The sequence below is a fragment of the Charadrius vociferus genome, unplaced genomic scaffold, assembly GCF_000708025.1.
Source record: "Charadrius vociferus isolate BGI_N301 unplaced genomic scaffold, ASM70802v2 scaffold15, whole genome shotgun sequence".
NCBI lineage: Eukaryota > Metazoa > Chordata > Aves > Charadriiformes > Charadriidae > Charadrius > Charadrius vociferus.
Genome location: NW_009650064.1, coordinates 4,482,647 through 4,500,571, shown reverse-complemented (window position 1 = coordinate 4,500,571; position 17,925 = coordinate 4,482,647). Strand labels below are relative to the sequence as shown.

General features: G+C 36.5%; 1 protein-coding gene across 1 annotated transcript in view; it reads left to right on the top strand.

Annotated features, from left to right (window-relative positions):
• Window positions 1-17,925, top strand: part of VPS13B (vacuolar protein sorting 13 homolog B (yeast)) — a 502,169-nt gene that overhangs the window by 147,714 nt on the left and 336,530 nt on the right. The window contains 2 exon segments of the mRNA XM_009891830.1: window positions 10,433-10,567; window positions 11,431-11,604. Of these exon segments, the coding sequence (XP_009890132.1) occupies window positions 10,433-10,567; window positions 11,431-11,604 (309 nt within the window).

Sequence of the window (17,925 nt, the reverse complement as noted above, 5' to 3'; positions counted from 1 at the left end):
AGGGAAACCTTGTGCTAAGTTTGAGTTGAAGAATGCCTTAAATTTCTCTTCTTTATATAAGCATGTCACAAGCATGTGCTTTAATAAGCTATGGTATGAAAGTACCATTTTTCGTGCTTTTTTTTGGACAAAATGCTAATTCCAAGATTAAATTGCATCCTTAATATGTGCTATGTTACAGGACTTTCCTTGCATTTGGATTTTCTTCTTGTTTGTACCTTAATAGACAGTAAGATTTTTAACCTCTCAGAAATCAATCACGCTAGTGGAGATTTTCTGTTCTTTGGCCGAAGAAGTTTATATATTAGCCTATTTTTTTTTTTATTTTTTTTTTTTAATGCTGACAGCATGTGTATTGCTTGTTGGTTGTGCAGGGTATATGCTGTAGATTGTAGCGTGACATTGTTATGGTGTTACCATGTATGGGCTTCATGTATTTCACTGCGAAGGTGAGATCATCCTCTTTAAAGGATGGTTTTAATTTGTGTTGGTGAATCAAGTGGATACTGTATTTAAGGAGGGGGAAAAAGTGTACTCATGCAGGTTGCTGTCTGCAGTCCAAATTGCTGATCAGAGAGTCTTTATACACATCGGTAATGTGCTGTGCAATATAAGCTGAAATATATTCCACAAGGGAGGAAAACGGAATAGGTTACATACGCTGTTCCTAAGTGCAATGAATATAAAACTCCATTACTCACTTTAAGCAGGTGCTTTTTATATGAGGCTTTAAAGAAATATAAAACTGCTGGTGAAATGATTGGTTTGTACAGACACGACTTAACTTCCAGTACTTTGACCAGATAAAGAGGTTAAAAATATTTCTACAAACATTTCTTTAATGATTTCAAGGATTAAAGGTTAATATTCTCCTGGTGTAAGAAACTGCCATTCCAGACACTAAATGTACTGTTTCTCTTTAAGTCCTCGGTAGTTGCATAGAGTATTTAAAAGAAAATATAAACATTTATAAAACATTTATACATAAACAGAGCATTGTGTTTTTAAGTTTATATCCTAAACAATGTGTATTTAAATTGCTGGGAGGAGCACAGTGATGTCATAAAGAAATACAGTGCGTTATAGAAAACAGTGATTGTTTAAGAATGATACTCCAGTTAGAAACAAAACTCATCTTTAAAGAACTTGAAATCTCATCATTTATGTGCATGGAAAACTACATGTGAAGGGAGACATTCAAAACCCGCCTGTACACTGTCCTGTGCAGCCTGTTGTAGGTGACCCTGCTCTGGCAGGGGGGTTGGACTAGATGATCTCCAGAGGTCCCTTCCAACCCTGACCATTCTGTGATTCTGTGGGTAGCCTCAGATCTTGCTGTTCTTTAAAGCAGCATATACTACTTGAGAAGGAAAATCATGGGGAGACTGTCCAAGATAATACTGATATACTGTATTTTAATCTTTTTCTATGTAATCTCTATCATGTTTTTCTTACCCACCCTGTCTGGATTACTGTCTTCCTGCCATTTCCTACTGCTTTACAGCCAGTGTCCCCAGCAGTAACCTCTGTGGTCCATCTTTTAACCATGCAACTGCTGGATTTCTTCACCTCCCAACTGAAAGGTGTTGATGTTCTCTTTTGCTTCCCCCACCGTTCCTAGCAACTCGGGAAATCAAACTGTTAATGATTACACCTTAGATATTAGTTCTTACTATTTTTCTACAATACTATAACTGAACACATCTGCCCTTCTTTTGAATTTTTATGAAACTTTGTGGTTTCTTTACTTCTTTAAGAATTACTGTGTCCATCCTCTAGAATCCTCAATTTGTTGACATTTTTACTGGTCTAACTGTTCTGTCCTTTGTGCAATTATTTCAAATTAAGCTTGTGTGAGATTTCAGCCATTAGGTACTCAGTTTGACAGCAAGCAGGTGACCAGGTGTCATGAGGGAAGCTCACAACCATGAGATTTGGCATTTCTTGTCTCTTGCATAGTAGCTATGTTACATAGCACTTTAAGGTTTGCATTTGCTCTGGTGAATGAGGCCTTTTAAGGGCAAAGGAATACAAACTCATAGGAAATGAGGCTTTGTTAGTTTCATAGTTGCCAAATAGCTTATTTAAATAGATCTGTCTTAGAAAAATGAGCTCCAGAGTTGAAACAAAGTGATAAGATCCGAGATGAGCTCTAGTTCCTCTAAGACTGTGTTCTTTCATCTACATTTTGCTGTCCTAGAAAGCTGCACGTGCCCCTTTTCTCTAGTTGCTACGTGCCTTTATACTGAAAGAAGAGTTGTAAAATTCAGGCTTTATTCCAGAGCCTAAGATGTATTGCAACTTATGCTTACCATATTTGAAGATAAAGCATTTAAACTGGTAGTGGATTGAACTTGAACTGGAGTTCATAGAAACTCGGGATATAAAATGCAGGTAAGGTTTTATATGATCATATTCATAGAATCACAGAATCATTTAGGTTGGAAAAGACCTTTAAGATCATCGAGTCCAACTGTTAACCTAGCACTGCCAAGTCTACCACTAAATACATTAGCATATATTAATGAGAAAAAGTGTTTTAATATACTTTGTGTTGACATTTTGCATGAGCTATTGAACTTATTCTCAGTTACAGCAAAACTGCTGTATTTGAAGGGGATAAAAGGCTTACACGACTAAGATGGAAGCAACCAATTGAGAGTGTGTGCTTCAACCAAAGGTTGTGTTACTAGGGGTGGAAACTCTAAGCTGTTTCCTCTGTCCATCTGTGTTTGTCTTTTTCAGGATCTTGCTTCAAATAGTTTATGGTGAAAGTTTCTCAAGTTCTTATTTGTCTGTATCCTGGAATTGTTTGCATCTATGTCATTTTTAGCATTTGTTTACTGCCGGTGTATCAATATGAGGGTAGATAGGATATGCTTTTTGAGAGTTAGAAATTCAGATTCCGATGGTTTTTCTGCATTTTCTTGGAAGACAAGTTATTTTAATGCATTAACTTGGGCTTTTACCATTTGTCTCAAATGATACAGTGGTATCTGAAATGCAGCAGTTGAATTGTGCAGAAAGGAACATCAATCCTTTTCTTCTTTTTGCATGCCTGTTTCCAACAGCAGGAACAGTGCCACTAAAGTTACTTTAATCCTATGTCCTGACCAGTGTCACATTGCCAAATCTAACATAATAGCTACAATGAGATATGCTTACAATTGGTGATGCCTAAATAGCCTGGATGTTGGCGATAATAAGGTTAGTAAGTTGCCCAAAATGACACTTACCACAGCAAGGTTTTAGAGCTATTTGCAATACTGTATATGTTTAAATATGGAAGGCGGTATTTCTTCTCTAAATGTTCGCTGTTTAGATCAAAAGGAGCAGCAGTCGGACTATGGATGGATGGTGTTTCTGTACCCTACACTGAGAATGTTTCAGGATAGTCTTTGTCATTTTTATAGGTTGTGGTAGTAAGTCCATGAATATTTGCTGGTTGGCCTTGGTGCTGTGGGTAAAGGGAGTTCTAAAACATTACCCAGCTTTTTTGTATTTTCGGAAGGTTTTTTTCAGTGGTAGCTGTTTAGTTCTTCTATGAGCATTCAACATTAAAGCGTTATTTTACCTGACTGGATAACCACTTAAAACAGATTATCAGCAAAGAGTTATTCAAAGGTACTTCTGAGCTAGGATGCCTTAAACATATTATTCCAAATGTTCTGTGACTTCTTCAGTATTGGTTTTCAGTCTTTGAATCCCAGGTTTCTTATTTAACTCTCCATTGGAAGCAGGATTTTAGAAAAATCAAGAAGTTTGTGGATTGAAGGCAGATGGGGACCTGTAGGAAGGCAGTTGTGTGGAGTCTCAAAACAGGAATGTAGCAACAGGGATTTGCCAGATTTAAGTGATGCTCCCTGTAGGTGAAATACTGTTGTTCTTTAGCAACCTGGGAAATTTTTTGCAATATGTAAATCTCCACTACTAAATGACGGTCCTACGTCTGTTTCACTGTTTAGGAAATGGAGTAGTCTTCATTAGTCTGCAGGCAGTTAAGGATTAAAGTGGTTAGTTACAGAGATTTTAATATTGATCTCCACAGTGAAGACCAGCGTATCACTGGCTGTATGCTTGGCCCCGAAATCTGTCTGTGAAAATACTGAAAGTATGTGAGGAGATTGATTTTTTGTTTTGTTTTGTTTTGTTTGGGTTTTTTTGTTATGTGTGTGCACACATGTGGTTTTTGCAGCTTATGTTCTGATGAAGAGAATGGTAGATACTTAGATTGGTAAATATTTCATCATTGTTGCCCAAGAAGAAAGCAGCTTGACTTCCTTTAGAGTGTATTTCTGTCTGTCAGTAAATCCTTTCACCCTTCCATGTGCTTACTTTTCCTTTGAGTACTGTGGTTGAAGAGAAAATGAAAGTAGAGCTATTTTTTTAGGACAAGTTTCTTTAAGGTATGGAATTGTGGCAGAAGAAGCTCAAGACAGTGGAAAATCTGCCCAGCTCACCATACATTAGAGGCAAGAGAAGTCTACCGTAATCCTGTTGTTATCCCTGCTTAAGTCTTGGAAGTGGTTTGGGATGAAACAGTAATTTCTTAGAATAGTGGTATGTAGACTGAAAACTGATTGACGCAGTTACAAAAAAATAAATAATAACGTTAATCAGAATAGCAATAGTAATGCTAAATAAAGTTAAGTTAGGAAAAAAAAAATAGACCTGTCCCTTGACAGCTACTTAAAATAAGCTGCCTGAATTACTGTTTTGAAGACGAAAGAAAATAGTAGCCTTTGAGTGTCTATGTTAGGGCTGCAAAATGTGGTCTCCAGGCTATGGTGGGAGATTAAAAATGTGGAATTGTGAACACAGTAAAGATGTTCGGGGAACTTAATTGCAAAGATTTAATTTTGCTGCAGAAAAAACTGAGAAAGTACTTATAACCTGGCTTCTACATTTTAGAAAATCTATCTTTTTTCTCTGTTTTTCCAATTTAAAAAACAATATAAAAAAAAAAGGAGGAAAAAAAACCCCAAATGCAAAACCCCAGTGTTTTTACTTCAGGATTGTGTGTGAGGAATCACAGTGATCGCAAGAGATGTTGAAGTTTCTGTGCTGGTGCTGTTTTACTGCAACAAAGAACATGAAAGCTCATGCTCCCTCAATGCTTTGAACGTGAGAAGTAGGACTGATGCCAGCTAGAGCTGGTCTTTGTGGCTTCTATTATGTTTGTACTGCAAGGAGGAAGGAATTAAGTTTGGTTTTAGCTTCAGTTCCTCAGAAGTGCCATCTCTCTAACCAAGTTCAGGACAGACTTTCAGAAGTTCTCACTGAGGGCACTGCCTTAGCAGGGACTGAACACAAGTATCTCTCATGAAAGAAATGAGGTTTCTCTTACACTTTAATTTGTTTACTAGCTTTTCTCTGTTAGTATGTAAAACTTAAATATATGTTTCTGTGAAAATAATTGGACATTTTTTTCTTGATTCCAGTAAGACCTAGGCCTAAACGTTATTTTGTTTGGTTAATAGCTCCTTGCTTTTGTTCATGGATTTTTACTGAGTTTGAAATCATTTTGACATGTATGTGACAGTCTTTTACTGTATCATGTTGCCAAACCGTAGTTTATTGGTACTTAATGCTTTAAATATTGAAATTTTTCCTTCTGAGGCCATAAGCTAAATATGGGGAGAATTCATGTGGAGCTGCTTCTAGAAGTTTTAGTCATGCCTTACTCATTTCCTATTTCGTATTTTGCAGTTTTCTTTTTTATGATCTTTCTAAAGAATTATTTATTGTATTTCAGGGATTTGGCGGCACGCAGCCCTGACTTTTGTCCTCAGAATCAGTAACATACCTCTTTTGCTGGTTTCCTGTCTTCTCTATTGACAGTTTAGATTTTGAATCTTGGTTTTCCATTAATCATTGCAAATTCACCTTATTACAAACGGATTGGTAAAAGATGTATAGGCCATTGGTAAAATCACTAATTAGGTAACTTTTTTTTTTTTTAACAGGTCTTAAATTAAATGATTGCTCAGCATTAATAGGCTTGCTAGCAGAAATCCTGGGCCAATCTATAAAGACACAATTGTGACCTGCCTTTAGGCATTTGATTTCCTCCTGCTTGTGCATAGAATGTCACTGAATGCAGGGACTTGGGGCAAGCTGCGTAGTTGGGTTATGTACATGTAGAGGACCAAAACTATGACCAGAAAAGTTGTGGAGAGGATGTAAATGCCTTCTTTAAAGTGCGGGAGAACCTTCCTCGATGGTGTGGTACTTCTGTGCCTGTATCTAGAAAAGAATGACTCATTAGGCTCGGAGTTAAAATTAAAGTGAGTTAGCATGCACAAAGTGTAAATTGTCAAGGTGTAGCAGATTTGAAGTTAGAAAACCTTTCTGCCTGTTTTTGGGTTCTGCAGTATGGAAAGAAGTGTGTGGTAGTGTCTGATTCAGCTAAACCAGATTATGTTTGATCACCAAGTATAAACACGGTTACATGTTGGGAAGGAAGCACTTGATTTTTACTGCTAGTAGTTCTACAATGGGCAAGTTGTTTCCAGTACAAAAATCACACAACTAGAAAATTGTCTTTTTTTTCTGGAAGCAGCTGTAGGTTATATTTGGCGGAGACAGGTATATGTATGTCTCTATCTCCATAAAGTCTGATGAAAATAATAAATTAACTAAAGAAAATGTGAGGTGTACGCAAACGTGGTTGCTCTGTTCTCCAGTTTTGACTACACTGAGCAACAAAGTCAAGTAAATCACAGTGCTGCTTTTGACTGTGTTTCCAGAAAAGTGAGTACAGCACAAATTCTACTTTGTTGTCTTGCACCTTGGAAATAAGCCTTTCTCATGCTTCATTTGCGGGATGTTGAATTTGGATAATGTTGCTGTTGGCAATGATAGATTTGGTTTCCTTGGTTCCTCTTTGAGTTTGTGCTCAGTGTCTTAATTAAAATCTTGTGGAGTGCTTGTCTTCATACTGAATTTCAGTTAGTATTTGAAGGCATGGAGCATTTCTTATCTAGGAGTTTTAACATCCTCCTGCTCAATCAATCCCTTGAGAAGACACTACTTCTAAAAAGTCTATAAACATTGAGGGGGAAGGAAGGGAGCCCGGTTCTTTGCTCGCGTAAATATTTGTTTGCTGAAATAGGTATTTAAGGAGTATTTTAGCTATGTGTACAACTGTTGAGACTTTGCTTTTATAATTATATTATCATGATGAAAGACATAATAAGGGAGAATATTTGGGAAGAACTAAAGTTATAGGGATGGAAACTGCAGATAGTCAGAAGCATAGAAAACAAAGCTTCTTTCTTCTCTATAGAGTAGCTTGCCAGTTTGACAAGTTTGAGGGATGGTTCATCATTTTCAAAAATTTTCAGAGACTGAAGAAAAGGTTCTGTTTCCCTATATCAAACCTATTCATTATAAATGTTCACCCAAATTCTCTAAACTTTCTAGGCTTTGAAAAAGAGACTTGTAACTGGGCAAGGGGAATCACCTTAGGTTCCGGGTGATTTTTGTCTTCATGGTGGAGTCTAGTTAGACATCCTTAGTTCCTTATTGTAAGCTCTATATAGGACTTTAATATTTAATAAATGGGCTTTCTGAGTATCCCTCAGTCCAGAGCTGTGAAACCTGAGCAGAATTAATTTTTCTTGCAACTTCTCCTTGATTACTGTGGTGTGCTGTGGTTATCAGGTGTTAAAACTGAGAGAAGGATGATGTTGCCATTTGATGTCAAAGTAATGTAGAAAAGGAGGGGCGTGGTTGTGCCATGTTTTCCTAATACTTTTCTGTTTTCTTTTCAAATAGTTGAAAACAAATGAGAAAGTGTTCATCCTATCCCTCTAACAGGTGTTCCAGAAATAAGTAGCCTATTACTGCTGTTGGTCTTCTTCAAGGCCAAGCCATTCAGCTTTCTTGGCTTCCCATCGTGATCCCTAACTGCTGGCTGGGTGAAAAACAGTGCGCTGGCTAGTTTGAGCTCTGCATTGCTGACTGTCATGCATGTGCAGACTGGTCAGGTAATAGGACAAATATACCCACATTTTCATGAAGATTGTAGGAAATAAATGTTTTTGATAATACTGCCATATCTTGCTGAAACTCAGCATGACCAGAAGTTATTTGGTGAGGCAATAGGAGTGAACAGAAACAACTAGGGAGTGCAATCACATGAAACTTGGTTCCTTGTTCTCAAATATGATACTAAAATAAAATTCAAGTTACACATGTAACTAACATGGAAAGTTTTAGCCTTAATGCAAAGAGGTTGTCCAGGGTAATGCATCTAAAAGCAGACTCCATGATGGAAAATATTTAGTTTTAAAAGTACTTAATCTTCCATAGTGAAGTGCAAGAAATGTATCGGACATCACACCTTGTATTTTGAGGCATGAAAGAGTTGCTGAAAGATGGAAATAGCAAGAAGCTACCAGTTTTGAGAAGACTTGAAAGAAGGGTGTCAAATTATGAATTCAAGTTTGTTTTGCTTTGACTGTAATCTTGGCTGCTACTAATAGTATTTTACAATCTTTGTTTTGGAATGGGCAGCAGGGAAAAAACATACTTCTTTTCTTTTCTCCGCCCCCACCCCCGCAATGGCTTCTGTTTGCACAAGTTTATAGGAAGTATGTGGAGGTAGAGCTAAGACTAGGAAATGGCTACAGATACCCTATCCGCTTTTGACAAATTCATGTGTTGTGGCTGATACCACACCTCAGATCAAAGGGGATTTTCAGCTTTAAAAGAGGCTTACCCCAGGCAAGGCTGGGAATGAGGGTGTATTCACCAGACTAAAACTGGTAGGTGATCTTTCAGACTGAGAACTGATGGGATGCTGTGGTGACAGGCACACAAATGCGTTTCAGTACACATTCTTTGAGCCTAAAGTGTTCCTGAATCGCACATTAGGAAGCGGCTGGGCGTACCTCGAACACAGAAGACAGGTTAAATTTTGTAAGAAAGTATGCATAGAATGTAAAACCTTACTTTCTCATGCCAGTCTGGTTTACTAGATGCCATGCATCCCTTCGTATGCTGCTTTATTCCTACCTTGGAAACTACTTTTTATTCAAAAATTATTTTAATGTCTTACCAGAACAAAACTTAAATATATGTCAAGAAGTCTGCTTATCAAATGGTTTTATATGCACTACCAAATGCACTTCAATGTTCAGGAACTGGAATAGGCACAGTGAACTAAGCATAATTACCAGGTTTAATTCTAAATCTTCTGTTTCCTATAATTTTTTAGGAATTTTTGCTTACTAGTTAATATATATTAAAGGTTGTTCTTTGGGTTAAGTCTTTGAGAGATTGTGCAAAAAACTAATGAGCTCATTCTATAGAGAATATATTAAGTTTCTTTGATGTGTGTAACTATCTTGAAATACATATCAAAATGCTCTTTAATTTTTACCTGATATTGCATAATACTTTCCTTGCATAATTATGGATTTTGGAACAAATTCAATGTTACATATGCGAGGAAATGGTTCCATAATTATACTAATGTTTGCATAATTAACAAGCTGCTCGCCAATTTTAACTGACAAAGTCCAAGTCACTTTTGCATGAGGGGGAAAAAAAACGTAAAAAATGGTAACTTCTGTTAGTTTTTCCTTTCATAGTTCTTACAGGTGTTGAAAATACTTCTTTCTAATTTGCAAGTAAATTTATGTATTTTTTTTCTGATAGGCAGCGCTGTACAGAATAGGAGGGCTGGCTTCCTCCCCCCATGCTCTGGGGCTGTTTTGAGGGCTGCCCTCAAGCCCTGCCAACATATCTCAGTCCTGAGTTGTAAGATCCCCTGCTGCTGCCACCGCAGTTCTAGGCAACTCTTCAGAAGTGACTGCCAATAGCACCGATTTCTTGCAACCGGTGCAGTAGTTTTCTGGTGTGCACAAATGGGGCTGAGGAAAGACCACCAAAACTTATTTCCACTTGTGACCTAAGGCAAGGTTTGAACTTCAGTTTCCGTTGAAAAATGGCAAGTGTGCTGTTGGCCTTCTGTGCTGTTCAGCTGCAGGGATTTAATGCTTTACATTGCTACTGAGTAAAATGTTGTTGTCTAAATGTAAGCTTGAAAACACTTCGTCATTTTAAGATCCTGGAATGAAAGGTACATAATAAAAACATGAGAGAATAGTTGAGGTGGCACTTACAAAGTGAAAACAAAGGTGTATGTGTGTGTATATATACATATCTATTATTCCAATTTCTAAGTGGTCTTGTGTGTTTTCCTCACAGCATCTATATATATTTTATGCATAACTGTTTGTATTAAAATGCCCATATACAGCATTCTCTCACTTCCATTTAAAAACTGTGAATCACAAAAAAAATGCTATAAGAACATCTAAGGTAGATAATTAAAGTATAATTAAGTTTAAATGCCTTGGTGAAGGAATATAAAAATATTTAAATTCAACAGGCTAGTACATTTGCAGTTTTCTTTTATTAGGTGTGAAATCTAAGAATCCCCTGCCAACTCTTGAGGGCTCAATCCAGAATGTTGAATTGAAGTACTGCGGCACATCATTGGTCAAATGTGCCTCTGGGACCATGGGATCAATAAAAATTTGTGCCAAAGCCCCAGGTATGTGCAGCTGGACCATGTAAAACTTTATTGCCTGTATAGGAGAATTGGCCTTGCTTTTTACAAGGAGAGTTACTGAAACAAGAATTTACTCATTGTTCCTATGAATCAGAGAGGGTTTTTTGTATTCTGTTTTGGGGGTTTTTATTATTATTGTTAAGTGTGCCAGGATGATCCAGTCTGGCCTCAGTATAGTCAATTTTTACACTGAATAAAAAGTAAAGATGATGTTCTTTTTTCTGCTGAGCCAAACAGTAATCTAAAAGCACTGAAGAAACTGGAATAACTCTGCATATTCATATTACACAGAATGTTTGCATTTTGTTTAATTTGTAGCATAATTTTGATGCATTCTGTTTATTGTTTAATATCTCGTTTTCCATTAATGCTGCAAGTATGTATTTTGCTTGTGAAGTTTTTTGAGGGCTCTGTGATAAATAGTTTTTAAATTTCTTTAATAGAATTTTTCTTGAAGAGCATGCAGGAACTTTTTCAATCAATGTCTGTGATCTCTTCATATGTAAAGGCAGCTAATGTCAAGAACATTAAAAATGTAGTGTATTTAAATCTAAATTGAGTTCACTGTGATTTTAAAAGATATTATTTTATGAAGTTGGGATGGAAATTACTATTTTTGAAGAGAATGGATTACTTTATTTGAAATCCTCCTGGATATAAAGACATTTACAAGATAACATTAAGGAAGTTGTTTAATAGCTTATATGAGATTGCTCTTTCTATTTCCTCTTTTAATTCTGTACTTACAATGTTAATAGCTGTTCTCTTTGGACTAGTGAATGTTTATGTGTTGAAAATTTATCTTGTTACAGTAAAAGCTGTAAGGAGTCTAATCTTTATTTTAGGTGATGGTGGAAAAGAGAAGCTGATTCCTTTAATTCAAGGCCCTTCTGACACCAGAGACTTACACAGCAGTAAATGGCTCAATGAGAGTAGAAAGCCAGAATCTCTCTTAGCTCCAGATTTGGTAGCCTTTACAATCCAAATTCCACAGTATATGGACTACTGCCATAATTCTGGTAAGTGCAAAACTCTTGTTAAGCTGGTATTGCCTTACATTTTTCCTATCCAATGTAATTTTCAAAATAGGGGGTTGATATAAAATGTGCCAAATGCCAAAGTATCTTTTTCACATACTGCACACATTAACTTTAGCTCACTGTGCGACACACAAACTGAAAGCAGCATGTTGACGTGCGTCATCTTCAGTGAGTAATGCTTCACTGACTTTGGTTGCCTTTTCAATTATTTACACAGAACCTTTTGTAAACTGCTTTTTCAGGGGCAGGATCTGTGTTGAAAGTATTAGTTTTATTCTTCCCTTTATCTGTTTGGTCGGGCTTCTTATACAGAAGTTGACACGCTGAATTCAAAATGGTTCATATAAATTTGCAGCCCAATTATAATTAAGAATTTGTTTATCATAAAATTTGCTAATAATAAAAAAGGTAATTTTTAAAATGCTACAGAGCACGCATTTAATGTCATCAAACTTAGTGTTGTGGTGGATTTAAATGAAAAACAAGCTGATATTTTCAGAGTTGCTTGGATAAATTTAAGGGTGTTGTTGACTTTGTGGGCATAAATACTCTTACCTGACATTCTTATGGTTTCTGTGGGCTTTAAACAAAACATTGGTCTGTTCTAAGCAGCACTGCAAATTTTGAAATGTATCTACTTTAAAATAACTATAATATAGTTTGTGAAATACCCATGGATCTAGGTTTTGCTGTCAGTATGGTGCATTTTAAAAATCATTCTTTCATGTTTTTAAAAACTTATCCTGTTGCTATGCTAAGAGTGGAATCAAACAGGGGAAAAAAACCCAAACCCCAAAGCCATCAAGTTTAAGGAAAGCAAAAGAATTAGCTGACCCCAATATTATGAAACACAAAAATAAAATGAAAAGTGTGGTTTTTTTCTCTAATTTTTTTCAAATGTTATGGTTGTTGAATGTCATTAGTCTGAAAAGTAACAATGAATTTATTACCATCTTTGTAATTCTTATATGCATACGTAAGCAACCTTTGATTCTTTTGCAAAGTAAATATTTGTGAGCACTGTGCACTGTTAGGTTATTTATTCAGTAACGGTGTTGTATGTTTCTTGGAGAGCATCATGTTGGAAATGTTGATGGCACTGTTTTTATAACAATTAACTTAAGTTCCTGCCCCTAAAACATTGCAGAAAAGCAATTAATGATTCAGCAGCCTCTGAATTATTCAGATCTGTTTTTTTTAAAAAGAAAGTATGTTGCACCTGTTGTTTCACTTAAGTAGCTTTTAAATGTTCATAATAACAATATTTTTTACTATTAATGCTTCTTCTGCCATTTTTGAGGATGTTTAATTTCCTGGGTTTTGTCTTAGAATATTAATTACATTTTAAATGAGTTGTGCATACTTACCTATACTATAGAATTTTTGCTTTTGTTACAGGTCACAGTGATCACATACATTTTAGCTCATCAGTATTATGAATAGTGCAATTAGGTAGTAAAGAGTACTTGATAGGTTGTGGCAGGAGATGCCTGTGAGAATTAAGGCACGAACAAATGAAGTGCCAGCCAGACTCATGTGCAGGTACTTTGAGAGGCAGAAAATTGGTTTGTAATAGACAAGTGTCTGTGGTACCTGTTTTTTAGATGAATGGAGATACATTTTAAAATGTTAAGAATTTTAGAATTGAAAATTTACTGGACAGCTCACCCACCTCCCACCCCCCTGCCCAGTACCTCAGGAAAGTTGTATTGATTCTCTGTACCCGCTGGTAGCTGCTAACCTGTGTGCTCAGACTCGAGCTCAGCTTCTCTAGGTCTGTAAGGTGGCACCTGTGATTGCTGATAAATGAGAGGGAAAAGCTGATTGATGTGTTAAAGCTTTGGTCCCGGTAAACATGAAGAATAGTGTACTGCAAATGATTTGGGGTGTTTTTTTAAAATATAAATTAAACTGGGAAATATTAATAATTAAATTATCTCAGGTTCTATATAAAGGATGAGTTAGTTAAAGCCTTTGCTTTCAAGTACTTGTTGATGGAACTGAGGCAATTTAATACAGGAGATATGGCTATCCTTTTCATTATGACTGTGAAAACTACATGGAGAGAACACATGAAGTGATTTGAGAGCATAAAAATGCTTTTGCTGTCAGTTGCAGTCACTTCTGGGAATTAAGAAAGCTATACTGGATAATTTGACAGCAAATTCAACTTATGCCTCAGGGGAATAAAAGGGTTTTTTAAAGCTGTACTACTGGAGATGATTGTGCAGTATTGAAGCTGTGCTATTTGAGCAATTTTTCCTAGTAATGTTAGATACAGTGTTCTGGAATAGGAATTTGGGCTGTAGAGAAGAGTGCAGAGAGTAGTGCAGCTTGCTTGTAGAAAGAACAAAAAAAGCTATCCAAGAGTGATGAGAGAAATCATCTAGAATTGTTCAGTGTTACCAGATTGCTGGAGATAAGGCCAAGGTTGGCCGAGCCTCCTGACTCTACAAAGTGCATATACAAGTGGCTGTATAGCTGATGCGCTCAAAATACACAAGTTTTCTCAAAAGAGCTAAGGGGAACAGCAGTTCCAGCTTGGTGGGATTGGATAAGTTGTCACCCAGCGCTCAGGTAAACTCAGTTTACTTCTTTCCATATACAAGGATTTAGAAAACTTTGCAAACTCAGTGTCAGTGAAGCTGCTGGTCACACTGTGCAGTGGGGCAGGGAGTGTGTTGGAGCTGTACAAAGCTGAAGACCTGCAAGTTAGCCACCTCCATTAAGAACAGAATGATATATCTGTTTGTGTGTAAAACCAAGAGAAGCAATTGCAGGGGAATTTCTGGGTGTTCTGGAAGAATCCTGGAATACAACACAATGCCTGTGCAAGTGTCATAAAATCTTTCTGTTTATATATAAATTAGTGAAGGAAGAGTAACAAATTAATTCATTATGCTTCTGTGAAGTTGAATGGGAAAAAACTTGGTCTAAAATCAAAGTAGTTGTTTGCATATAAAATGCCAAGGAGGAGGTTGTGCAAATTGCATGAGGTTCTTGAACAAATTGAGGTATATTTACCTGGAGAACAAGTAGGGGACTTTTCTTCCTCCTCCTCTCTCTCTTGAGTCAGCAACTGTCTACAGTCTGTACCAGTTGAATCATATGATCCAGGGTAACCAGGAGGGCTGTGCAGCTTTCTTTTACTGCTTGTCTGTAGGTGGCCCTGCAAAGATTGAGTGTGTATTTACAATTGGAGTGATAAAGCATTTTGCACTAGTATTTTATTTCTTGCCATTTCACTTGTTGCGGCTGAGAGGAAGAGGAAAAACAATACAGTTCTAGTAGTACCATGCTGCATTGAGTATAACCAGCAAAGGAAAAACTCTATAAAAGGTAATTCCACAGAGGGCAGCATTACAGTGTGCAATATATAGCATATACAGGCAAATTAAGTATTATGTATAACAAGTGCGTATACTAGTGATTACTTAGCAAGAGCATTTTACTGTTTGGTGCACAAAGTGTCATTAGTGCAGTGGAAAACTGATCCACCTAGGGGGGAGAAAGTATTTAGGGGCACAGAATATAAATATGATTTTGTTTAGTCCTTAAATACAAGTCTCCATGCTGGTGCTTTTAATCTTGGATACTTTTGTTGTATGAAAAACTGCCCCAGGTATCTTGGTGCATAGTTGAAAAATCAGTGAATACTCCTCAGTCTTTATCTGAACTGTAGCATATAAAATAAATACAAGAAAGGAGATTATTCCATTACCCCAGGGTTTGGGAAGGTCTTCTTACTGCTTCTCTGAAATAACCCTGGCTTTATTAACCCTCGGAGCAAGCTGCAGACCTTGTTTGTTTCACCTGGCCTTTGAGAGAAATAGGGAGATTTCAGAATGAATGCTGGTGTTAGTATTTAATTATGAGCAGCTGTTGAATAGATGAGGTGAGCTGATTAAGCTCTATTTGGTTTGCCATATTGAATAATTGGGAGTGCCTGCACAGCCGGTGTATGGAGAGCTTTATTACATATAAATCAAGAGGAACTAAACCAAAAAATACAATTAATAAAGTTTTCTTTGAGATTAGCTTAAATATTCAGTAATGCAGCAGTGAAATAAGGGAGTAAACAAAAGTACCTGTATTAATATCATGCTCGTATATGGTAAATCGATACACTCAGTGGAGCAAAGTAAGAGTGAGAAGGCTTCTCTAGTTTGTGAAGGCTGCAGAAAGGCTGAAGAGCAAATATTCAACCTTGTAAAAGTTGTAATTTCTCCTTTAAGCGTTATTTTTCTTGAACTTCCAAAGATTTTTGTATTTTTTTCTCCACTGTCAATATTTTTTAAGTTTAAATAAGATCGCTCCATTCTCTCCCCCTTGCCCCAATAAAGGAAAAATAATGTGTGAAGTGAAAATATTTTAAGACTGAAGAAATCCTGTCTTCAAACATGAAAAAAGTGCCGTAAATGTTGTACCAGCAGGAACATTATTTTTTTTTCCTATCATGAACTAGCTGATTTTGTCTGTTAGAACTTATTTGAAAGGACTTGAGAGATTTTACATATGTTTGTTTCTATGCATATATGTCTATATACGCCCCCAACTCCCCCTTTCTTGCAGTTAGAAAAGCCTGTCACTGACATATTTTTTATTTGATTTTGACTACTTAGCCTGGGGATACTGCAAAGTCTAGATTTTAAAGCTGGAACAATTATATTTAAGTTCTCAGTTCTAATTTAAGTGAGTGCTTGTGCTAGTAAATAAATAAAAAAAACAACCCTTGTAAAAGAGAATTCATAAACTAATTTGAAGTCTTTTGGAAAGATTTGACACAGTGAATGAGTAAAACTGCTTAATATATTGGAGTAATTAAAGACAATTCACATTTGTGGTTTGGGCATAAACGTGTAAAAATTATACCCATCTATCTTATTACATTTCCTTTTCTCTCCCTGAGGATTTCACTATGTACTTTATCTGTAATTGTTGCCAGTTTTCTATCAAGTTCCCACTGGGCTTCTGGTGCAAAAAATCTTATCCTCTCGATGACAGAGCTTGCCTGAATGATTTCATGCTCTTAGCATTTTTGTTCACGGGAATTAGGGGCAGAATGTAACTGCAGCTGAACATAGCATCTATTTTTGTAATTTTGAAGTTTAGACTCTGTTATTGGAACTAAATGAAGAGATGCAGGTGTTCTCCAGTTCAGGTCCTTTGGGATTTTTTGATGGTAGATGCTTGAAAAGAAAATGCATGTGTTTCCAGAGTCAAACAGCAGCTGTGGACAAGGATTTATGTTTTTCTCAGAACTTTGGGATTTCAAAATGTTACATTTAATCACATGCACAGAAAGGAGAGCAAATGTTAAAGATGTTACATATAAAACTAGGGGACTGATCTTTTTACCATACCAACTAGTTGTGGGAATAGAGGAACAAAGTGATCTTTAATCTTAATATGAACAATTTCAAAAGGATTATGATAGTTGCCAGGACTCTGGTCTTTTGAGAACTGTGCTCTTGCAGCACACAACATTTATATCCTCTTAATTGCTTTTAAAATCTGGCTTATTCTCATATTTTGCCTTGGAAAAATAGGAATGCTAGTAGCATAAGTTACTGAAAACACAGTATTCATGTATTACTTATGTTGGAGTAGGGTGAATTTAAATTCACATAAGTATATGTTTTTAGAAGAATTTTTCTAGTAATGTACTGAATTTTTAAAACTGGGTTAAAAATAGCAGTTCAACTGTGTGAACTGCAAGGCTAAATTTAAAATTTCTCTCAGTTACAAAACTTGTGGGCAAAAGTATTTTATGGTAATGCAATTTCTCCCTGCCTTTTTCCTCTCTCTTATGACTTTGAAATTAGTTGATTGTAGTAAGCAAAATGTCTGACATCTTTTAACTTCATAAGTTCAAGTAGGGGTAGCGGATGGTGGTACTACTGAGCTGTTTGGGACGGGAGGATGGTGTGGGGAAAAGCAAGTTGGTAACAGTGGTAAATGCAAGTTAATACCTATCTGAGAAAGTGAAAGCGTCTTTTTAAACGCATTTAGTTTTGTACATTTTGCCGGCTTGTGTGTGCTCTATCCTCCCCATTACCCTCACAGCTCAATGCGTTGTGCACCACTGCCAGGTTAAGTGTCAAATATTTTTCCAGACCTGAATCACCTCTGTATCTACTGTCTTACAAAAATCCAGTGCTTACTACTTTTTCCAAGAGGGAAGTAAACTTGTCCTCAAGCGCAGTCTGTTACTCTACTGGCTCGAATTATAAATTTCACATCCATTGGGAGTAGCATCGGGGAGGGACATACTATACAACGCTAACTAGATTAGTGTTA